Source organism: Centrocercus urophasianus, unplaced genomic scaffold (genome assembly GCF_019232065.1).
Source record: "Centrocercus urophasianus isolate 14NV4802_14NV808 unplaced genomic scaffold, USGS_Curo_1.0 seq_2, whole genome shotgun sequence".
NCBI lineage: Eukaryota > Metazoa > Chordata > Aves > Galliformes > Phasianidae > Centrocercus > Centrocercus urophasianus.
Window position 1 is genome coordinate 16227318 of NW_024884755.1, and position 24086 is coordinate 16251403.

Below are 24086 nucleotides of genomic sequence, written 5' to 3' on the forward strand. Positions count from 1 at the left end.
ATGCCCACAACTCCGGGATCGGGGGCTGAACAGTGGGAGGGGGGCGAAGCAGCAGCAAGGCCGCCGCGGGGCTCAGGACGTGAATAACAAGGAGAGGAGCGCTGACTGAGAGCCGCATCCGGGACCGGCAGGCGCACGTCGTGCCGGGGGGGCACAGCAAGGGGCTCCGTGGGGCTCAGCTGCTCCCCTGGCAGCGCTGCCGGACCGCAGAGATGAAGGTAATTTTAATTAATTTATTTATTTCTTTACACATAACTGAAAGTGATGTTACAGTACATAAGTTATTTACAACTGTGCAGTAATGTGTTGCAAAATAAATTATCTAGAAGGCAGCAAAAGTACATTGTTAATGTATATAAAAACTGTACAGCATTTATGGGATACAATTTTTCTTTATATGAGTATTGGCTCTGTAGTGTTTTTCAAGTTATGTTCTCAGAAAGAGAAACGAAATGCCCAAGATTAAAGGAAAAAAAATATATATATATATATATAAACCACATGGATTTGACTCCATTAAAAACACAGTTGGCAAAGTCCTTTCTCTGCGTTCCCGCTGCCCATCGCCGGGCTCTGCTGTGCTCTGCTGGGCTCTGCTGGGCTCCGCTGGGCTCCGTGCCCGCGCCGCAGTGCTGCCCGTGGGCACCGCTGTCCTTTGTCCCCGGTTGGGTCTCCGCGTGTTCTTTCGACTCAGTCTTTTTTGGAGACACCCCCGGGATGGAAGAGAAAATCGCCCCCTGCCCCCCCGTGGTCTCCTCTCCGTGCGCAGAGCGCCGCCCTGTGCCAGGCAGCAGCTCCTGCAGCTCCGCCCGCTGCTGCCGCCCGCCGCCGGGCACGGAGGGGCCGCGCCGTCAGTCCGGCACCGAGGGCCGCGCTGTGAAGAAAGTGCAATGTTGTGTTTCGTTTCCGATCGGTTTGTTGTTTGTCTGTTTTGCTGTATTTCTGCCGATAGCTGCTTCCTCCTCCTCTGACCAAGGGATTCATCAGCAAGCGGGAAGGGTGAATGTGAGCGCGACCGCCCGACCTCGGAGGGCTCCGTCCGTGCCAGTGTTCAGTGACGTCTCCCGGTGCAGAACTGTCATGCCGGCAACAGCACAAAGTCATCGTTCACGTCGACCATCGGCACGTAGAAGGAGGGCACCTCGTTGACGCAGAGGGATTTGTGCCCCGCGGGGTCCAACTCCTGCACCTTCAGCTGCCACTCCATCCTCTGCACCGCGTTCAGCGCGGCGGCCTCGTGCTGCTGCCGCATCAGCAGGCACGTCTGCAGGAAAAGGGGAAGGAGGGGTGGTGAGGGCCGGGGGGGGGGCGCTGCACCCCTTGGGAAGGACAGGGCTGCTCCTGTGGAGCCCCCACCACAGAACGGATCCCTCCCGCGCTCCTCCTGCTGTTAGGAGCGCCCGGCCTGTGCCTGGAGGCGACGCAGAGCTCAGGATGCTCTCTGTCACCACGAGCCAACAGCAGCTCAGGGGAGCCTGCAGGGGCAGGGCTACAGCCTGGAGCAGTGATTGAGCAGCCGGTGGGAAGGCAGGGCCAGTCCAGGGGAGCTCAGGTGCAAGCAATGAACCTGAGTGATGGAAGGGCTGGAGCCAGGATCTTCCCGCTCCCAGACCTGATTTAAGGGCTGGCAGTGGAGGTGAGGGCATCTCTTACTGTCTATCTGAGGCCTTCCAAAGGTAAGCAGCTATTTTCTTTCATTTTTGCCTCTGTAGCTGCTGTATTTAGGCTTATTCTCATTTGCTGCAGACAAAAGCTGTACCACCCTGCTATTATCTTCCTATTACAGAGCCTCACAGGGTTGGAAGGGACCTCAAGGATCACGAATCTCCAACCCTCTGCAGCCGGGGAGGTGCAGTAGCTTCCAAAGCCATGAGCACTCAGAGCTCTGAACCCATGGTGTCAGTAACAGGGCTGACAGGGTGCTGCTGCAGAGCTGCCACCTCTCTGTCACCAATGGACCAACATCTCCCCCAGGTCTGCCTGCCCAGGGCCCTGCAGAGCACTCTTAACCCTGCCCAATTCCCAGTTTGCTGCAGCCAGCCAAGAGCAACCGTGGGGGTGAGTAGAACAGGAGGCTTAGGCTGACAACGCAGCAGCAGCCAGACAGGCAGCCCCAAGCAGAACGTGTCCCCATCCCCTGGTTCTGGCCCAGCAACCCACACGCCTCGCTGCAGAGCTTCTGGAAGCCACAGGAATGCAGCTCCCCAAGCTGTGCCCCATGGTGCTGAGCAGTGGATCTGTGCCTGGCGCTGCACCCACAGCCTCACCTTCATCCGGTCGTACTTGTCGTCCACGTCTTGCAGCCAGGAAATGAACTGCCGTGCATTGAAGCGGTCCCTGACCGACTTGTTTTCGTCTCCCTGAGCAAAAAGGAATGACGTGGGAGATGGGTTATTTGCTTTCAGCACTCCAAGGTCCAACAGGCCGTGCTCAGACCCCTCTTACAGCACTCGCTCGCAGCGGTCAGAGCAGGGGGATGTGGGAGCACAGCCTGACAGGCAGACACTGCCTGCTGTGTGGTGGGTGCAGGAGATACATCAGAGCTCCCAAACCCGGCCCAATTCCCTCTGAGCAGAGGAAGGGATTCCACATCCTTTATGCTGGAAGCAGCCCAGTGCTTTCCAAGCCAGCGTTCAGATTACTTTAACGGTTCTCTCCCTGTAACTCAACCCAGATAAACCCATTTGCTTGGGGTCTTGCACAGCTCCCCAGGGACAGCCCTGTGCCGGCAGGCAGGCACTACTGACCTGATTTTCTAGAGGCATGTTGTAGACCTCGGAGTCCAGCAGCATGGTGCAGGCACTGAAGGGCACAGCCTGGTTGGCAATAGTCCGTGCTGCCCGACAGTGCACCCTCAAGATCTCCTGCTCACAGGAGACAATGAGCTTCTCCTGGGAGAGAGCAAACACAGCAGTGAGTGCAGCAACCTCAGTTTCCCTCAGCAAAGGGAATTCAGGGCTCTGTCCCCAGCAAGAGCTGCTGGCGCTGCCTTACCCGCTCGATGCTGTGCTGGAGCCGCAGCTTCCCCCGCACGGCCTCCTGCTGCTTGAACAGCTCCTTCAGGGGCTCTGCCAGCGATGGTGGTGGGGCGATCTGTGGGGCACAATGGGGCAGTTAGGAAATGCTGCTTTGGTCAGGCAGCAGCACAGGCTGCCCAGGGAGCTGCAGGAGTCACCACCCCGGAGGAGCCAAGAACTGCAGGGCTGTGGCACTTGGGCCCTGAACTGCTGCAGGAAGGAGCAGGCAGGTGTGGGCTCAGCTACGCCCATGGCAGTGCTGGCAGGCGAAGGGGGTGCGAGCTCATCAGACCGGAACTGACGCATGGGCTGCGTCCTATGGGCAGCAGAAATAGCCAGAGTACCTGACCCTGTCTGCAGCAGGGAGGGAGGCAGTTGCACTGACCTCCTCCTGCAGGATCCTGCAGTTACTGCCTGCAGCGCCAAGCACCTGCAGAGCACGTTTGTGCAGAGCAGCTGAGGCAGATCCTGCGTGCTGTCAGCAGGTGAAACAGCAGCGCTCAGTGGACAAAGGCAGCAGCTATCCTGCACTCTCCGAGGTTCATTACTGCATTGCCTTTAAAAGCCATCTTGCCTTCTGGCCTCAAATCCTGTGCATTCACACCACCCTTCTCTAAAACCTGAACAAATCTCAGGCTCTTAAGCACAGCCTAAGGTCTCTGCAAAAGCACATCTCAGGGGATGCATTAACCACACAGCCCCCTGCTCCTCAAGGCTTCGCTCTGTCACTGTGAGAACTGCCTACAAGTACAGGAAAGGCACTGCTGGGCACCATGCTCTGGGTGTACTGGGGGACAACGTGGCCGTGTTGGCAGACAGGACAGAGCCTCAGCGCTGCGTTTTAACACCGCAGGCAAAGAGAGGGGACTCACCACGGGGATGTGGAGCTTGCTCAGAGGTTTGCCGTCCAGCAGGTAGGAGCCCGTGTAGGTGACGTACTCGGCGTAGCACTGCGGAGCCTGGGGAGTGATGTAGCAGAGGATTTTCCGCTTCTCTTCGATCTTTTTCCTGATCTGGAGGTACTCGAAGTAGGGGTTGGATCTGTCGCTGTGGTACGGTTCGATGTCGTCCAGTTTGATGGCGTCGACGATAGCTGCCAGGGTCTGCTGGATCATCTCACGGGTCTGCTGGGTGGACGTGTTGATCTGCTGCTGCAGCTGCTGGTTGGAGCGCTGGAAGCGGCGCTTCCGTGGGTGCTGCGCCTGGGAATCGTCCTCCTCGGTCACTCGGCCCTTGGTGCGGGTGGTGGGCGCGGGGACGGCAGGAAATTCCTTCTCGGCAGCCGCGGCGTTCTGCTTGTTTTGGTTGGCGAGCATCTGCGCCCGGTTCCTGGTAATCCGCTGAGGAATCTCTTCTATTTTGGGGGGTTTGGGAGCTTCTGCTACTGGTTTCTGCACTGGCTCAACAACTTCTGCCTGAGCCGGAGGGGCCTCGGGCTGTGAGGCAGGGCCCTGGCTCCCGGTGCGCCCTGTGGTGCTCTCAGGGCCAGCGCTGCCCTCGGTGGGGGCTGCAGGAGGACTGGAGCTGCCCTCCGCCGCTGCAGCGGAGGCGGCCGGCTCGTCGTGTGCGCCCTCCACCTCTTTGCCCTCAGCCTGGGCAGGCTCTGACGGGGCAGCTGGGAGCACCTGCGCCTCTGCCTCCTCCCCTCCTTTCTCCTCTGCCCCACTCGTTGCTTCTGAGGTGGCTTCTGGCGCAGCCCCGTCAGGTTTCTGCTCCTCAGCTGGTGGCTCAGGGTCTGTGGGTGGGACGGGTGCTGCTGGGACAGCCGCAGGCTCCTCTGCCTCTCCGCTGGCTGCGGCAGCCGTGCCGGCCTTTGTGCTCCCAGCACTCGCCTCTGGAGCTGCAGCCGTGCCCTCCTCGGCCGGCTCTGCCTCGGCCACCTCCGCCTCAGCCACGTCCTTGGGCTGCAGCGGGAGCTCAGGCAGCGAGAAGGGGCCGAGGTCCAGCTCATCCTCAGTGGTGGTGAAGGGGTCTGGCCACGTCACTGCCTCCTCGCCGTTTGCCGGCGCCGTGCCGCTGTTTTCCAAATAGGTGTTTTCTGGCACGTTGACCACCTCTGCCTCGGGTTCTGCTGGGGCGCAGGGGGCTTCGGCGGGGATCTCGGGTGCCTCCTCGGGAAGGGGCTTGCAGCCGGTGAAAAACGTGTCCAGCCTCGTGGGGGACATGTATGGTGCCTGCTCCTCAGCATTCGCCATTTCTCCTGGTACCGCTTCCTCAGCGTCTTCCTTGACTTCATCCAGCCCCGGCTCTGACACGGACAGAGGGTACGAGATGGGGGAAACGGGGTAGGAAGCGTCTGTGGGGATGAAGGCGACCGGCGTCGGATGGATGGGCTCCAGGGAGCAGAGCGCAGGCTTTGGGGACTCGGCAAACTGCTGGGGTGATTTCATCAGGAGCTCAGGGCCCATGGACCAGCCGACAGAGTGCTCGCCTGCGTTTGCCATCAGGCTGGGAGGGATTGCCGTGTCGGGGTTCCGGGCAGGAGGGGTGTCCCAGTCCATGCTGGTCTGTTCTGGCATTGCCGAACCAAAATTATTCTCTTCAATAGGTGGCAGGTAGGTGGGCTCTGGGGGCATGATGGAGGCGGTGGCTTGCTGCTCCTCCGTGGTGTCCAGCGGCATGCCCAGGTCAGGGGGAAGAGCACTTTCTACCGAGGGAGCCAGAAGCTCATCTCTGTGCGAAGGGGAGGACTTTGCTTGTAAACCAGAAAAGACACTTTCAGGTGACTGCGAGACCCCGCTGACCGCCGCTGGTGGGCAGTGCAGGGCTTCCACCTTGGGCGAAGAAACCCCATAGTCCGGAGAGTAATAGCCAGGAGACAGACACTGGAACTTCTCAGCGGGAACAGAAGGAAGGGGAACCTTCTCCTCCATTAAATGCTGCACCGGAGAGTCGTAATTTGAGGTCGCTGGGACACTCTGCTGTCTGAAGAACTTATCTCCGACACTGAACTCTTCCTCGGGCGCCCTTCTGATGTCCACAGAGATGGAGCGGTACAGGTTGGAGGAGGGGATGGTCCGAGTTGGGGTCTGAGCCGGGTTCTCAGGGAGGGCCCCCGCCACGTTGGCATACCTGTCAAAGAAGGACGGCGAGCAGGCGTTCATGGACATGGTGGATATGGGCAGCGAGTGCTGCGAGTCCGCGCACTCGAACATCAGGTCGGTGTAGTCCTCGTTGCTGCACGAGGGCGTGCGCGGGGTCTGCATCACCTCCTCGTAGCTGGGGCACGACACGACGGACGCCGGGGTGGGGACGCCCGTGGGCCGGTTCTGGTCTGGCCTCGGGGACGCCGGGAGGATCTCCTTCAGCTGCGGGCCCGTGATCCAGTCCTTGGAGTCCGCCCCAGCGCTGGGCTGCGCCTTGTTCTCCGGCGACAGGATGGGCGTCAGCGGGCCCAGCTCTTTGAGCTTCTTGTCCTTGAGCTGCGTGTCCAGCGCCAACGGCTTCTTTGCTGTCAGATCCAGACTCCTCTTGCGGACATCTTCAGAGCCCTTGATTTTGTCCTTCAGTTTGGGGTCTCCGGACCTGTGCCTCATTTTCTCCATTTGTTTCATTCTCTCCTTGTGCCGTTTGTGCCGCTCCTCGATCTCCAGGTCTTTCTGGCTCAGCATCCTCTCGAAGCTGGTCATCATCAGATCTCCGTCCCCCAGCAGCTTCTCCCTCGGCCTGGCATCCTTCTTGCCGCTGTCTTTGGAAAGGGTTATTTTTTCGTTGCCGTTGCTTATTTTTATTGACTCTGATTTGTCTTTCTCTTGGTTCTCCTTGAGCTTCTCTTTCAGTTTGGTCTCACCAAATTTGAGGTTTTCCTCCTTCGATTTATCCTTGAAGGCGGTAACTTGAGGACTGTCCTTGTCCTTAAGTGCTGACTTTGGTTCATCTTTGTGATGTTTGAAGAAACCATCTGCATGTTTGTCTCTGTGCTTTTCCTTTTCCTCCTTCCACTTTTCCTTGTGTTTATCTCGCTTCTTTTTCTCTTTAGCAGTGCTGATGGCGCTGGAGCCGTAAGTCTTGTCTTTTTCCGCCTTCTTTGACAGCTCTCTTTCAGAATCATTTTTATCTTTCTTCTCAGAAAATAAGTAATCAATGCTTTTCTCTGGTTCCTCATCAGGCTCTGCCTTCATGCCGTAGGAAGCGCTGAAAGCCTCCCCATCCACAGAGAAATCCTTTTCGTAATGAGTGGAATCCTTTCTGCTGCTGGAGTCCTTGAACTCGTCTGCTTTCTCCTTCTTCTCGGTCTTCTCCTTCTTCGCCTTTTCCTTCTCGTGACTCTTTTTTGAGGAGGATGAGGAATGTCTGTGCCGCTCCTTCTCCTTCAGTTTGTCCTGCAGGCAGGGCAGTGGCAGGGAGTCCTTGAACTTTTCTTCGGAGGCGTCTGCAAGAGAGAGATTCGAAGACTCGAAGAGGCTGCTGAGCCCGGGGTCCTGCCCTCTGTCCGTGAAGCTGTCGGAGGAGATCTCGCTGATTTTGTCGTTGGAGTCATCTCTGTAGTCATTGAGAGCCTCCTCCTCCAGCTTCTCCAGCAGGCTCTTCTCCGGCTCTCCTCCTTTCGAAGACTTTTTCTCTTTGGAATGCTCCTTATCCAGCTTCTCCTTGTGCTTGTTTTTCACCTTCTCGTCGCCGGCGTGCTTCTTGTCAGCCTTTTCCGGCAGCTTCTGCTTGTTCTTCTTCTCCTGATTGGAATCGATGGACGTTCTGTCTTTCCTGTCTTTGTACTTCTCCGAAGAATCCTTATCTTTCTTCTCCTTGTGTTTTTCGAAGGAGTTCTTCTCCTTCTTCTCTTTCCCCCCTTCCGATGTTCCCTTGTCCTTTTTCTTCTCCTTGGACTCCTTGTCCTTCTGTTTCTCCCCGCAGTGCTGCCGCTCAGAGGAGTGCTTGCGGTGTTTGTCGGCGTACAGCTCCTTCTCACCCTCGTCCTTCTCCTGCAGGCTGTCCAGGCGGTGCATCTCGCTCCCCACCAATTCGCCCACTTTGAACCCCGTCAAGCTGTAATCGTCCCTCTCGTCTTCGCTCTCATCAGTGAAGATGTCCGCGATGCTGTACCAGCTCTTCTCCTTGCCCTTCTTCTCATCCTTCTTCTCAGAGAAGTCTTCTCGGTCCGTGGAAAAGCTTTTCTCCTTCTTCTCTTTCACCTGGTCGAAGGAACTTTTCCTTTCTTTGTCTTTGCTGTGTAGATCTTTGTATTTCTCCTTGCTTTCCTTCTTCTCTTTGAAGCTCTTTTCCAGCTCTTTGTCTTTTGGCATTTTCTCTGGAGCCGCTTTCTCGCTTTTCTCCTTGTCGCCTTCTTTGGATTTTTCCTTGTACTTTTCTGGCTTCGCTTTCTCTTTTTTTTCCTTCTCAGAAGCATCCTTCTTCTCCTTGTCCTTCCCAGAGTGGTGCCTCTCCCAGCTCTCCAGGGCTTTGCTGCTGAACTCGGCGTCAGGCTTCTCCTTGAAGAACGCCTCGCAGCCAAACTCCTTGAAGTCGTCCCGGTACGGCTCCTCCTGCTTCGTCTTGCTCTCCTTTCGGTCTTTAGAGCCATCAGAGGAATCCTTTCTGTCTTTGTTGGTTTCACCCGTCTCTTTCTCTTTCTTCTCCTTAACGCCCTCTGCAGAATCCTTCCTCTTCTTATCTTTTTCAGGCAAATAACCAGGAGCAGCTTTGTGCCTGTCACTTTGGTCCTTTTTCTTCTCTGAGCTCTTGTCCACGTAGTCTCTCTCTTTCTTCTTTAAGAAAGAGTCCTTTTCGCTACGTTTCTCGCTGTACTCTTTCTTCTCTTTTGTCTTGTTTTCCTTTTTCTTGTCTTTAATTTCCTCTTTCACTGGCTCTATGATTAGCTTTGCCACAGTGTCGTTTTTAATCTCCCTGAAATCCGTTACCGGAGAATCCCAGCTATCCTCGCCTTTGAAATCGAAGGACGAATCAGAAGACAGGTCTGAGAACCACCTCTCCTGCTGATCATCCGAAAGGCTGAACTTGGTGTCCTCGCTTTCGGGAAACTGGGCTTTGTTATTGAACTCATCGAACCCGGACTCCTCCCTGTACATTTTGTCTTTTTTGCATTTTTCCTTCTCCTCCTTGAAGGATTTTTCTTTCTCAAGCTTAGCAGCTTTCTCCTCCTTCAGTTCGTTCTTCTTTTCGGATTTGGACTGCTTGTCTTTCGACTTCTTCTTCCTCTCCTCCTTGTGTATTCTCGGCTTCTCCTCTTTGGGAGACTTCTCCTTCACAGGTTTCTCTTTTTCCGATTTACTCAGTCCTTCCCTGAAGGATTTGCTCAGGTCTTTACTGCCATCTTTGACTTTCCTTAATGATTTCTCCTCTTTAGAGGATTTTCCAGTCTCATCTTTAAACAACCAGTCCTTCTCCTCCGCTTTACCTTTGGGGAGCTTGTCTTCCTTCTTACAGTGTTCTCGCTCGTGCTTTAACACTTTCAACTTGTTTTCGACTGGATTTTCTGTCTCTACTATCAAGCCTTTCTCAGGCTTTTGCTTAGAGTCCTCAAACTCAAAAGAAAAAGTTTTGATTATTTTAATGTCTTGGCTGATGGGACACTGCCCCTTGTCCTTGTTTTTATGTTTATGCTTCGTTTTATGCTTTTTAACCACCTTCCCCTCCTTGTCCAGCTTCGGGATCGCTCCGTCCACGTTGCTATGGAATGAATTCTTTTTCTCAGGAACAGTGCTGTGGGAGGTGTTTTTCTTTTTGTGCTCTGGTTTCTTCCTGACTGGCTTTAGCGACTCCAGGCTCGACTCCTCAGACGAGTAGTCCGACTCGCTCGTCAGCCTCGTCCTCGTGGAGTCCGACAAGGAGCTGACATCTGACCAAGCTGGGGAAGATATGGTTTTCCAATTGTCCGTCCTCCAGTGCTTGGAGTGCTGTTCTGTAAGGTTAGCATTGTGTTTCTGGGATCCTAAGCTCCCATGAGAAGAGGTCGATGAGGCAGACAGAGAGTTAAACAAGGAGGATTCCTTTAGCACTAGCCTGGAGTCCTTTACACAGCTAGAGCTCTGCAGAGAGTCTCTATCATCCTCCTCACTCTCCACGTTTTCGCTCTCTGATTCAGAGGAACAAAATTTGTCATTTTTTTTGCCAAATCGAACCTCTTTGCTTTTCGTCTCCTTCTTCCGCTTCTTTTTTACTTTGCTTTTCTCCTTCGGTGCCTTGGTGCTGGCAGGCTCCCGGATCTTGCTGCTGGGCAATATTGAGTGGGTCGAAAGGCGCAGCTTCTCGCCTGTCCCCACAGCGACGCCGGTCTCCTCCTCGTCCGAGCTGTCCGACAGGATGCGGTGGGCAGCTTTCTTTGGTGTAATTGTGTTATTTTTAGTATAAGTTTTCACTTCCATTTTGGGTATGGAAATGAAACTGTTAGCTTTAGTCTCTTTCCTGTAATCCTTTTTCAGCAAATGTTTGTCGTCGACTGGTGGGACCCGGTCCTGTTCATCATCCTCATCGAATTCATACTCATCCTTTACTGGGGTGATGGTTTTGGGGGGCTCCTGGGCCTTGGGCTTGTGCTTCAGGCCCTTCTCAAACTCTGAGTCTGTGTTATTGCCATCAACGGAACTGGAGGGTGCGAAGGAAGGGGCATCCTCCTCTTCTGAGGTCTCTGCAGAGAGAACAACAACACGTTAAGGCCTGTGAAGAGGATTATGACTGCAAACAGTGCAGGCCAACACCCCCCGTGGGACGGGAACCTCTCCTCCACTTAGTGCTAATGAAACCTGCAGCACTTCCCACCTGGCCCAGCCATGACAGCACACAGCCTGGAAACGTCCACCATCCTCCCATCCAGGCACGGGCTGGGACATCACCCACATCTTACTGTCAGATATCCATTTATCTGCAAATGAATTCCAATCCTGTATCTTAATTACACCAGGCAAGCTATCTCAGTGCGGGCTTCCAGGGCAAACGGCCACTGCTCCTGGAGCTCAAGGCTGCACCCATCTGAGCTGGGCTTATGGCTACAGAAGGACTCTGGACTGCAGCAGCAGCATGTGGGCACTCTGACGAGTCTGACCTTGCTGTCCTCCTAACAGCTCTGTGCTCACAGACAGCTGTGGGCCACAAACACCACCACATGCACAAAACTGGCCTCACCTGTTGAGCTCTCTTCGCTGGAGGGGTACGTCGTCTTCCCCAGGAGCAGATTCACCATGGTGGGAGAATTGGCTACTTTTAACGGCGTCTCTCCCTTCCTGTTGCTTTGATGAGGGTTCCCTCCATAATGCAACAACAATTTCACCACCTGGAAACAGAAATCAAGACTTTAAATGTTTATAGAGATTTCTTTTCTGTATGCTTTTGATATAAAACAGAATGGGGGTGCATCTTCAAGCAGGAGAGCAGCCTGTTGCCAGGGATAAACCTGTGGCACTAACAGATATCGGTAAGAAAGGAGACAAAACCCAGCAACACAGATGAACTTGGGCAAGGAAGGAAGAAGCAGAACAAGATGCAAGGCCATGCTCTCTCCTCCTGTTCCAGAAAGGATGAGCTTTCCTCCTACACAAGAAAAGCCCCACAGAATGGCGCAGGGAGCTCCCACCTGCTATGTAGCTATCAGCAGCAAATGATAACAGAATACCCAGAATCTTTGTGTCTGCACAGCTGGCTGCTTGAAAGGACTGGAAGGAAAAAACAAAAAGTCATTAAAAAAAATAATCCATAAAGACCAGCAAAAACCAACCTTGAAGTGCCCGTTGTTTGCTGCATCGTGCAGGGGGGTGTCGTCGTCCAACCCCTTGGTGTTGACTTCGGCGCCTGCAGCAAGCAGCTGCTTTGCAACATCGTAGTAACCCCGGTTGCACGCCTCGTGCAATGCTGTCCAGCCTGCAAGCAAACACACCTTCAGAACCAGGCATCACATTCACGGGGCTGGAGGCAGTAAGGAGGAACTCCTGTCTGCCTCTGCTGCCTGTGCCACAAAGCCCGGTGGGACAGCCGGCCCCGCGCCAGGACCCGCAGCTCTGCCTCACAACTGCAGCCCTGCAGGAGCCCCTGCAGCCCCACCTCTCCTCATCTGCACCCACATCGTGTGATGGAAACAGTACAGACCCAGCAAAACCAATGGTGAAATTTGGGGTATGGAATTAGGAAACTTTATGCTCTAAGGCATGGCTTAAGTCCTTTTCCTTTCCAGCTTGAGCAACAGGGCTGCCACACAGAGCAGTGCACTGAGCTGCAGATACTCCCCCAGAACATCCTCTGCACAGACCTCACAGACATAATTTGTCCTCTCCAAGCAAGCAGCCCTGCACTGCAAAACAGAGCCCGATCTGAGATACACCAAACAGCACATCTCCACAGTAACGGCGGCCCCAGTTCTCAAACAAACCTCTGCAGAGCACAGAACGAAGCATTTTATCATGTTCAAACAAGCTATTTTTAAGCAGACGCTGTTTTGAAGTCTCCTGGCTCCGGGTGTTTTGCTGATAGCGCCGTGGGAGATCGCTGCAGTACCTTCCCTGCTGAGTGAGAGGGGCACCTGTGACCAGAATTAATCACCACAGAGCTTCAGTCTCACACTGATGTTCATCACACGGGCGGAGGAACGTGCACCGCTATTTATAATCGTGCAAAGAGAACAGAAAGAGTGAAGCTGCAGGGGCAGCTGGGCACCCCGTGTTCAGCACGTGCACCCCGGGATGCTGGCAGCATCAGCCATCCAGCTCTGGCGTGACGATTCCACAACATCTTTTCTAACCAAAATCCTTATTCTGTAGTTATTTTGGGATTGTCTCCCCTTGACCTGCAGCAAACCCTCAACACGAGGGAAAGGCTTTCTCTGGCAGCAGCCATTCTCCGGGTGGAAAACCCAACGCAGCTCCTGCTGCCAGGGCTGCTCACCTGCAAAGTCCTTCACGTTGACGTCGGCGCCCTCGATGATGAGCTCCTTGATGCGCCGCGCGTCCCCGCGGATGGCAGCTCGGTGCAGCCGAGTCTCCCCTCGCTCGTTTCTCTTATTTACTTTATCTTTGGTTTTGGAGGCAGAGTTAGGAGTTCCCTTCTGACAAACTGTGGACTGAGAGGGATGCTTTGGTGTTGTGTCAACTGCAGGGAGGAGAGAAGCACGGTCACGAACGGCCGTTCATGGGAAGACCCAAACCCTTAGAGGGAGCTGTTGCACCGCTTTTCATCTCTCCACCCAAACGCTCCCCACAGGCACTGAGTTAACTGCTGCGAGGACGGAGGAAAGCCTGTGTGTGCAGCACAGGCAGCACTTGCAGGCTGCCACAGCCGCTGCAGAGAATCACGCTCCTTGCACGTGCAGATCCTCACCCCAAAACCTCCCTTCCTGAGGAAGTGTCTTTTCTACCAAGTGCACGTGAGCTCTGGCAGCCCTGGGAGGGCGGCGTTTCCTGGGGCAGCAGCTGAATGCTCTCAGCACTGCACAGCTCTCTGCTGTTTCCCAGTAAGAGCAACCTGGGCTGCTGGACTAGGGTTACGAACCACAGAGTCGGTGGCTAAGGCTGCAACACCTGTGTGTGGGATGCAAAGTATGCACAGACAGCACAACGCCTGCACAGGCCCCACAGCGGGTGGGGAATGTATGCAGCAGCTGGCTGTGAGCTTCACCCACACAAACCACGCTCCTGAGCTTACCTGGGCTGTTTGCAGACTCTTCTGCTGTCATCTGCATGAGCAGAGCAACTTGCTGGCGCTCAGAGAGCGGGTAGCCTGCCCGGATTCCTGAAAGGCCCATCCCAAACAGCAAGCCAGGCTTCCTCGTGGCGGGCTCCTTTTTAATCCTCTTCCGCTCTGGACCCTGCTTTTCTGTGACACAAAGCACAACCAATGAGTGAGTGCTGCTGTACTGGGAGCTGTGTTCCTTCTTGAGCAGGGTGCCAGCAGTGCTCTGCATCCCTGATGGTGTGTGAAGGATCAAAGTCTCTGGAGGAGAGCACGTCCCGGTGCTGGGAGTGCTGGCACCTGGCTCATGTCACCCTCCTGCTGCCCATGGTGGGATGGAACGGAACAGGACAGACCCAGCACCACCAGTGCTGCCATGCTAGACATTCCATCCAGCTCCTAGCAGCCTCCATTTCATGCCACAGCGCTTCAGGGTCTGCCTGCAGCCTTCCACTGCCAGAGAGCAGCTTGAACTGGAGGCACTAACAGGATCAACACGAATGCTGTGGAGGTGCAGGGTGACAGCTGGGCAGCGCCGCCGTCTCACCCCAGCTCACCAAACCACACAGAGCTCGGCCTGCTGCACCACCCCACTGCTGCACCACGGCAAGAAGCCTGATCACAGCTTTCTGAAGTGTTTTTCCCGTTTTCTCTTTGTAAATATCACTCTCTTCCCCAGGCAAGGAGAGCTGGCAGCCCCTCCCCTGGTGCTGGTGCTCTTGCAGCCACCCGTGCCCCACTGCAGGGATGAAGCCAAAGCTTGCAGCTCTCACTTGAGGAAACCAAAGTTCAATTTCCTTTCATGCAGCCAGCCAAGCAGGAGGAAGAACACAGATCTGCAGAGCAGCAAGGAGACTCCTTGCCAAGCAGCCTTGCTGCGTTCCTCCTACCAGGCAACTGTCCTAACCCTGCAAAAAGCATAAGGAGACACGGCGTGGAAAACCCAACGCTGCTCCCACCCACCTCTGAGTGCTGGCACAGCATGCCTGCAGCCTGGCTGACCGATGGGTCCTGCTGTGGACAGAAGGATGGTGACAGAGGTTATCAAATGCAGGTGAGCAGCCCCTGCTCCTGACACGGCACGGGGAGGAGGCCCAAGGCAGGGCAATGCACCACCACGAGGCCCCAGTCCCATGGGGTTATGCTCACATTTCACCTCCCTCCTGCATGGAGGTTGCACACCCTGCAGACAGCAGCCCGGGACCCCACATCTGTGCTATTTCTCAATGGCAGGTGACAAAATATTGGCAATATCCTTGTTTTCACTGCGACACATCTCCTTGCAAACATTCCACCTTACACCTGAGCAGAACACACACATCTCTGACGGGCTCTGAGAGCCCTACCTTCCTCCCCCGGACTATGAATCAGTAACAAGTAACGTTTCTTTCCTGTTTTTTCTCTTCCTCTTCCTTTTTCTCTTTCTCTTCCTTCTTCTGGCACACATGGAGCACAGGGGTGAGCCCTGCCTCACTGCGCCCAGCCCCGGGGGCCCAGCCCCGCTCCTCTGCTCCCCACTGGGGCTGCAAAGCCCAGAAATCCCAAACCCACATTGTGCTCTCTCCAGACAAAGCCTCAGCACTGCACCCGCTGCCACCTGAGCACGAAGGGGGCAGTGCTTTGGGCAGCATTCCTTAAGGCACCTGGCTGCCGCAGGCTGTCAGCGCGAGCCTGCGATCTGCAAAAAATTCATTATCAAGTTCAACCCCAAGCCCCTAAACTCCTATTCATTCCGCAGTTGGAGGTTTCTCCTCCTCCATAGAACATTTAGCATCAAAAAGCATGTGATCGACACGATAAAAATAACCCGGGCAGCGCGTGCTGTGCAGCACTCACTGGCACCAGGCTGCCTGCAGGACGTGGGCTCCCCGCCCCACAGCCACAACCTCTTCCATGGCAGCCTGGAAAGCTTTGCTCAGAGCGCTGCTGTTGCAGGTTCAGGAGGGGAAGCTGCACGCAGAGCTTGGCTCCAGGTTCCAAACGTCCCGTGCATGATGTTTAAGGTCCCTTCCAACCCAACCACGCTGCGATTCTGAGCTCAGCACAGGCAGAAGTGAATGGTGGGGGAACCTTTCGGGTTCAGGTGGGTTGGTCAGGGAGCAGCTCCCTGCTCCCACGTGCCCTGTAATGCAGGCAGTGTCTGCCCAGCCGGCTCTGACATGACAGCACAGGCTTACAAGGTGGTACCCTGAGGAAAAATACCATTCCCAAAGCTGCAGCTCATGCTGAGCAGCTCAGCAACCAGCACCGCTCTCGGGTCGGGCGTTCCGGGTTTATTCACCGTGCAGGCACGCAAACAGAAGATCAATAGGAATAAATTAGAATGGCACAGACAGCAATGGAGACTGCATTGCACCCCGAGAGACTGCACAAGCTCTGCTTTCCCAGTCCCCAGCTTGGCATGCGTAAGTGTGACTCATCCCTGCTGCAGCACTTGGAGGGAGCACGGCGAGGGCAGCCTGGAGCCCAGCACTGAGGGCAGGGCAGGAGGGCAGTGGGTGGGCATGGAGCGTGCAGCTGCAGCAGGGAGAAGAGCAGAGTTTGCAGCAGGGAGCGTGCAGCCTGCAGCAGGGAGCAAGGCACGGTTTGCAGCACTGAGCTGGCATGTGTGCTGCAGCAGCTGCAGGGTGAGCACACGGTGGTGCTGCCTGCATGAAGCCAAAGGGAGAGCAGGAGGACAGAGGGGTGAAGCGGAGCTGACACCCTGAGCCCTGCAACTACAGCATCCCAGAAGCAGGATTCAGCTGGGAGAGGCTCAGTGCCATGCCCCAGGTTGCCAGCAGCCCAAGCAGCACGGCTTCCCTGAGCTGTGCTCGCTGGACAGACAGCACAACCATAAAGGTGTCAGTGTGCCTATGCAGAGCAGCCATCGACTATCCAGCTGCTGCGGGGGAAACCCCGGCGTTCAATCAGAAGCCCATCTCTGTGATAAATACAGACAACTCCAGGAGAGACCCATTTTCAGGGCCCAACTTCTCATTTCCCACGGGGCCCTAAAAAGGAGGAAGAGGAGGAAGAGGAGATGGAGAAGGAAGAGGAGGAGGAGGAGGAAGCCCCCCCCCCAGCAGCCGGGGGCAGGAGACTCCGCAGACAACGCCGATAAAAGCTCTTCTATGAAAGAAAAAGCCATCATTGATGATGCTTGGCAGAGCCACGGTGTGCTGCGGCCGCTCCCCTGCATGCTAAGGAGGGCTGGGGGGGCAGGGGGTGGCTGCCCCACACACACACACATACACACACCTTCTGCACTGCTCCCAGCTGGCTGCTGCACGCAGGGAGCTCCAAGGGCCATGTGAAGGCTGCTGCTGCTTGCAGCCCATCCGCACTGAGCAGCGCTATGGAGCGGAGCAGCTCTGACACACACTCCTCCCCGGTTGCTAGGTGAGAACAGCTTCTCAACTATTTTAGTAAAAAAGAAAAGGGCTGAAATCATCCAACCAATGCGAGCCCCAGTGTGGCACAGCCCCCGAGTCCCAGCTTCACACACCTGAGTGGAGCCACGCAGAAGGAACGAGCGCGTTCACAGGCGCTGCTCTGGACGCAGCAGTGCCTCCCTCCTCACACTGCCACCCCCACGCCGTGACCAAGGGGCCGTGCAGAGCAGAGCTGGGCTGTGCTGTGGGGAGGGAAGGGCTGGGCCGGCTCTGACTCATCGCATCGCTGACCTCGGATCGGCGTCACGCTGCAGGCTGAGCCCGGAGCCGAGCCGCACATGGAATGCTGCTGGAGCACAGCGGCCCGCAGCTCTGACACCACGGGACGCTGCTCCCCATCCCATGCCCTGACCCATGCCAAGCCCCCACTGCTGTGCGGGGGACATTTGGTTCAGCTTGCATGGCTGTAACAACACAGAAACACTGAGTGCTGCTGAGAAATCTCATGATCCAAAGCCACAGTGCTACCAAACACGTGGCATCAACCCAGCGCTCCCAGCCAGGGCTGCACACAGCCACAGCTCCTGCTGGTAGCAGTGATGCAGAAACAACACCCTGCTCACACCCCACAGCCCTTCTGCCCACCAGAAGCCCTCCTCAGAAGGCTTCAGAATTACAATTTCCCTGGTATTCAGGAAGCAGTTGCTTCTGAAGCACTGCTGCTGAGGTCAGTGCACCTGCAGTCCCTTCTGACACAGAGCAGCACACGCTGCACCACTGTACGGCTACGACATGGGCACAAGCACAGGCCAGCTCCCACGCCTGCAATTTTAAGAGCCAGTTTATTGAAGCTGGGGTATCAGCTAGCAATAGCAGGGTTTAGGCATGATCTGGACAAACCATCTCCTCTTTTCCATACTCCCATCCTGCAAACGTGCATAACCTGTCCAGAGATGCTGCCCAAACCCTGAAGCTGCAGTGAGGCTGAAGGGCCACAGGCAGCAGCCAGCAGTGACCCCATTAGGTCAGAGCTGCCTCAGTGTGCTCCTCTTCCTCCAAAGCATGGGAGGAGGCTGTGCCTGGAGCCACCAGCACCTGCTGGCAACAGGGAACCAGCCCTGGTCCAGTCTTGCCACTCCCAGGAGCTCTGCAAGTGCCCTGGAGATGTCCATCGAGTCCTGCCTCTCACTGGGGATGACAGAAAGCCACAAAACAACACTCCTCCCTGCAGGGAGCTGCGGGATCTCAAACGGCAGCCTGAAATAAAGCTGAAGAAGCCATTCCCAGCAAGACCAATGTGCTGCGTTCTGCATGCCAGGCTGCACCCCTCCAGCCTGGAGCTTCCCAGCAGGGCCACCCCTTCCCCTACAGTGTGCTTCTTCACGTTACCATTTGCTGTGCTGTTTTAATGCCAAAGCTCCCTCCAGCAGGGCGCCCAGCAAGGAGCTGCAGGCAGCCCAGGGTTGCTGGGGAAGGAGCTGGCAGTGCCGGCTGCCAGGCAGCACGTAGGATCCCGGGCGTGGGAGCTGCAGCAGGGGGGAGAAGGAAGGGAGGAGAAGTGGAGGCAGAGGGATGCTGCTGGGTCTGTATCAGACACAGTTCGGAGGCTCAGAAAGGTACGCTGTTTTTTTTCCCCCAGCACCTGAGATCCAGGATTTTTGCACTAGAAACAAGCTGGAAGGAATAATTTGTAAGTGTTTTAGGACTGGGTTAGCGTGGAATCACTTCCCTGCTTGCAGCTCGTGCAGCTTGCTCAGGGCAAGGCATCGCCTCGCGGCACAGCTCGACAAGGCTCCATGCTGCTGTCTGAACATGGAAAGATGGAAAACATCCCACTACAGGCACAAAGTGACCTCTCCCAGCTCCCAAGTCTCCCAGCTGCAATTCACGTGGCCATGGATCACCCCAGCAAAGCTGTCCTCAGACAAACACGGACGCCCGCGTGCGGCGGTCCAGGAAGCGCGGCTGCATGGAATAAATCACTGAGGTCAGCCCTGGGTCTGGCACGGCACGCACGGGTGTTGCAATCCCACTGCTGAATCCCAAGGCTGGGAAGGGAAGCGAAAAGCACCCAGATGGGGTGGCTGGGAGCGCCGCAGCCAGCAGCTCGGGATTGCGTGCAGTTGAGAGGCACGGCTAAATGGGAGCTGTGGGCAACGCTGTCACATCTGCACAGCTCTGGGGGATCCCATCAGCCTCCCCAGGTACTTCTGTGCACCTACAGGCCCAGCTGAACTCCAGCAGAGGAAGGGTTGTGGCCGGTGGCTGATGTGACCCTGTGCTGCAAATTGGCACTGGGCCGTCCCTGCCTACCTACCCTGTTTGAACTGCTTTTTCTCCACGCCACCAGCAGCATCTGTGACATTTCTGCATCCACAAGGAGACCCAAAGCTCTGAGTCACTGCTGTCAGGGCTGGCCCAGCCTGGCCAGCACACCTCTGCTACCCAAGGGCACCCCAGCCCCAGGCACAGCCCACAGGGTGGCCGTCCTTTACCCACACACACTGGGTACTTTCAGTCAGGAATCAGAGTTCGGCAAGGAGAAGATAACAATGAAGTGCCCAGCACAAAGAAACACACCGAGGCCGCGGCCAGCGCAGGGCAGACACCACACACAGCCCCACTACAAGGCTACAGGGAAGCAGTCTTATTTCTCCTGCATTTCACATCTTTTTGCCATTTTTAGGAGTATTCTGATCTTTGACTCCAACTTCTACGATTCCATGATTCTCTCTCCTCACAGCTTGTGACCCTGACTCTGACACTGCTCCTGAGCACAGACTTCCAAGAAATGCACCAAAAAGATCAACATGACCTCAGCCACCCCATCACATCCCTTCCATCTCCAGGTGTTGGACAGCCTTTCCTTTCTGTTTACAAAGCCAGCAATGAGCTCAGGGGCAGCACACTGGCACAGGGAACTTGCTGGGGACACGCTGCTCAGCTGCAGGCAAAGCAGCAAAGCAGTGCAAGCTGTGTGCGCATCGATCAGAAATGACTTCTCTGTTTTAGAACAACACCAGAAGTCAAAAGCCCCAAACTAACACAACGTGGTGAGAGAGGGGTAACACACACGTCCGTACAGACGCAGGTGTAACACATCTGCTTTAGGAGGGCGCATGCAACCTGAGTTTTAGAGAGCTTTGTCCTCTCTGAGGGCGCTCCTGTTTGCACCGTGCAGTCTGAACCCCATACCTGTATCCGAGTCCTTCTGATCTCCATTTGTTCCAACAGTGAAAGGTAACTTCCTCTTGGTAGCCCTCTCTTTCACCTCTTTGCCGCCATCGCTCCGGTCCAACTTGGGAGTTTTGGTTAGAGAAACTTTATCTTTATCCTGGGAAGAGAAAGGAGAGTGCGGGTTAGCAGCCGTCCCCTTACCAGCACAGCACCTGTGTGTGCCTGGAGCTGCTGCCACAGCCGTGCCCCACGCTCCCAAAGCAGAGCCCGGCTGTGCACAGCAGGCACAGGGTCAGAGTGCTGCACAGAAGGATTGCTGCGGGCTCTGCAGGAAAAAGCACTTTGACAGAGAGGGCAGCACAGGCTGAAGGATTTAGCTGCTTAATTCTAAGCTGCTTCCTACCGGGATTTTAAGAGGAAAAGCGACCTTAAGCATAAATCCAATCTGTTGCACGAGAGCGCGGGAGGCGACGCTGGGGCTGCTCGGCACGGGCAGTGGGAGGGCTGAGACACTGCGAGGAGGGCAATGGCACAAAGCACGGAGGCAGGCGAGGTTTTTCACACCAGCAGTGAAAGCTGGTACAGAACTGAAACCCTGGGCGTCCCGTGCAGACCAAAGTCACACACCTGTAGGTTTTATGTTACAGAAACCACGCAGCTTCAAGCAGGCAGGGCCGCAGGGCAGCTCCGGCCGCCTGTTCCTCCCGGTTCCACGCAGGCTCTGCCAGCGACACCCGGCCCCGACCTTTCCGCTTGGCGTCCCCACCCGCCACTGAAGTACAAAGGAGCCCTGTGCAGCAGGAGGCCAGGATGCAGTCCAGCCCCTGGCACCCTGCGGTGGGATTTCCTCGACTGCAGCGCTCCTTCCAGCCGTCAGCCCAGGGGAGAGCTCCAGCAGAGCCCGGCCGAGCTGCGTGCACCGAGCACGGCCCTTCGTTTGTGGGCTTCAAAGAGAGCGCAGCTGGAGCTGGGCTCTGCTGCCAGCACCCGGCCGGGGAGCAGCAGCACCCAGCCCTGCTCTGCCAACGGGCCGCAGCAGCTCCTGCCAAACACCCGCCCTGAACTCCCTCCATTTTGGGTTTGATGTGAGAGGCTGGGCCTGCAGGACCCTATGCTCGCCCTCGTGGTACAGCAAGATTATTTAAAGGTCCGTGTTAGGGGAGAGAAAGACGGGGGAATGAGGCACATCGTGTTCCCAGGCACAGAGGGAAGCTCAGCGCGGGTGCTGGGCAGACTGGGCAGCTCCACCTGCGCTCAGAGCTGCCGATCCGGGGCCCAACCTGAGGATGAGGGATATATTGGAGCAAGGAGGGCCACGCTCTGCTCCGCAGGAAGGCAGCGAGCTCTGAGGCAGCCTGCAGGCGCTGCAGCCAAACCACCGCAGAGAAGTTGAGGCAGTGCAGAGCGTAACTTTCCTGGAAATACCGTCCGCTTTCAGATTCTTATTTTAAGCTTTCCTTCTGTGAATTGTTTCCAATATTGTAATGACAAACGTTGTCCTTTCTTTGAGTAAAGTTTTCGCTTTCAGGTCATCTTGTGTCTGTTAAGCTGGACCCATCCGAGCAGCGCATGACTCGGGTTCTGCAGAAGGAAGGACCCAACTGGATCGGAGCAGCACAGCAAGGAGCACTGAGGACCTGTGTGCTGCACGGGCTGCTGGCGCTGAGCACAGCTCTGCAACGGGGGCAAAGTCCCTGTCTGGGTGCTGCTGGAAATCACTTGGGCAAAGGGCAGGCTGCAGAGCACGACTTCAGGAAACCCCCCTGCTGTCACGTTACGCTCTTAGTAAGATTTACTAGATGAGTAAGCAGGGCCACCTCAAGTCACCCTCACCCCAGGGGAAGGCTGCAGCACCAGCAGCTCCCAGCCATGGTGCTCTCAGCACGGCGCCCCAGCAGCCAGGACCATGCCTGGTGCACACCGAGCCCAGCAGCAGCCGTGCCAGCTCCTCTTTGCACAAACACCTCTGAGCAGCGAGACAGGCAGTGACAGCAATCTGCTCGGGTCCCTCAGGACGCAGACAAACAAACACCACTTTTTACCTTCGTGCAGAACTCAGCTAGGCCAGCTTGCTATCCAAACGTTGGTTCTCACAGCAAAAATAAACGGCATTCTCTCAGAGTTCTGCAAGGCAGAGCCATGCACAGCCCCATGCAAACGGAGCTGCACCTCCAGCAGTTCGCAGCCCCCTCCCCTGTGCCCAGCAGCTGGCAGTGCCCACACGGCCCCATGCTGCTCCCACTGCAACACCAGCAGAACCTGACTCACATCCCGGCCTCTTATGCAAAGCCCTGCGTGGAAATCCCCAAAGCCCTTTGTTCTCCAAAACATGTTGGAAGTGTTTCAGGTTGCAACGCTCGTAAAAAACAAGCTGCAGTGAGCAAGCAGGGGAGCTGGCAGCCTGCGCTGTGCACGAGGAGGGGCAGGGCTGAACCTCCACAAGGCTGATTGAGGGTGGGGGAAACAATCCCCGGCACCATCCCAAGCCTTGGGGCCCTCGGGGTGTCACCAGACCCAGGGTACCAGGCACCACGTGTGCAGTTCACAACAGACTGAACGTGTCCTCATGGGCTGCAACAAAACATTCAAAGCACAGAGGGAGACAGCTGGGGTTGTGCTACCACGTGGAGCACCATGGGGCTGCCCGACCCCGAGCAGCATCACCTGCAGCACAGACAGGTGGGACAGCCTGGGCTGAACCTGGGAGGAGGGAGGAAAGCCCCGAGCCAAGGCTGAACCCTGTCCTGCTCCACGTTGTGTGACCACCGTTCAGCCAAGCATCTCCCACTGACACAGAACCTGTGAGCCGCAGCTCACAGCGAGCCGTGCAGGATGTGGCCGCAGCGGGAAGCGGCTCCAGCGGGGCTCTCCTTCTTGCTGTTGCTCTGGGCTGGGCCTCAGCTGTGAGCACACAGCCGTGGGGCAGCACAGAGCCGCGGAATTCCTCTTATAAGGCGTGCATAGCTGTGCACAGCCCTCGGGCCGGGCTGTAGCCGGCAGCACAGGGCAGCAGCAGCCCTTATAAGGCCCCGCACCGGGATCAGGCCCCAGGATCAGGCCCCAGCTCCCCCCGGGGCCTCCGGAGCCTTCACAGAGTCGCAGCCCATGCTGGCCGTGGGCAGGAAGCAGGGCTCGCCCTCACCCCCCCACCCCCCTGGTTTAGCAGCACAGTCATGTGTGGGGTGAGGAGTCCTGCACCATGCTGCTGCTGGGCTGCGGGAGCAGCAGCACAGCCAGGAATGGCTGACAGCCCCCAGGCTGCGAGCCCAGCGATGGCCAGGGTAAATGAGGGGAGTGGGAACCCCGCAGGGTGGCTCTGCAATGGACCCAAACTCACGGACAGGGGAACCGGGCTGATGCTGCCAGTGCCACAACCACACTTCTGTTGGGGATTTCTCCTCTGGTTGTTTGTTGTTTGCCTCCTTTTGTCAATAACGTGGCAGCGTGGTGGAATGAGAGCACAAGACACAGTGACAAGGCACTGCCCAGGGAAGGCCGGGGTGAAGGGGGGGGCAAAGGAATGTGGAAGTGGGCTGTGTTTGTTTCCATTGCAGAATACAACAGAGGAGGGGGTCAGTTTTTATTTAAAGGTAACACCTGAACGCAGCTCTCTGCACTGGAAGCTACACTGGGAATGCCAGGAAAAGCTGAAAGGGAGGAGGCACAGTGCAAGTCTGGAGCAAATGAGCATCTGGGTGTGGGAAAGCAGGGGAAAAGCATGTACTCACTTACCCTTCTGCTCAGATTTTATTGTTACAACCTCATCTCAGGCCCAGTCAGGCCCTTAAATAAACCCCAACAGCTATTGTGTAGAGCAGCTGCTGGCCAGGCTGCACTCAGCACCCAGACCTTGTGCTGGCAGCTGGAGGGGGAAAGAGGAGGAGGAAGACCCCTCCCTCGCACAGCCCTC

General features: G+C 56.3%; 1 protein-coding gene across 1 annotated transcript in view; it reads right to left on the reverse strand.

Moving 5' to 3' along the window:
* Nucleotides 1-219: 219 nt before the first annotated feature.
* ANKRD11 (ankyrin repeat domain 11) overlaps nucleotides 220-24086 on the reverse strand; it is an 80440-nt gene continuing 56573 nt past the window's right edge. The window contains exons 4-13 of the mRNA XM_042821259.1: nucleotides 20195-20333; nucleotides 13599-13769; nucleotides 12843-13046; nucleotides 11683-11825; nucleotides 11094-11241; nucleotides 3890-10599; nucleotides 2995-3093; nucleotides 2748-2891; nucleotides 2268-2360; nucleotides 220-1264 (exon numbers count right to left, since the gene is read on the reverse strand). Of these exons, the coding sequence (XP_042677193.1) occupies nucleotides 1079-1264; nucleotides 2268-2360; nucleotides 2748-2891; nucleotides 2995-3093; nucleotides 3890-10599; nucleotides 11094-11241; nucleotides 11683-11825; nucleotides 12843-13046; nucleotides 13599-13769; nucleotides 20195-20333 (8037 nt within the window). The 3' untranslated portion in view covers nucleotides 220-1078. The remainder of the gene's footprint in view (nucleotides 1265-2267; nucleotides 2361-2747; nucleotides 2892-2994; nucleotides 3094-3889; nucleotides 10600-11093; nucleotides 11242-11682; nucleotides 11826-12842; nucleotides 13047-13598; nucleotides 13770-20194; nucleotides 20334-24086) is intronic.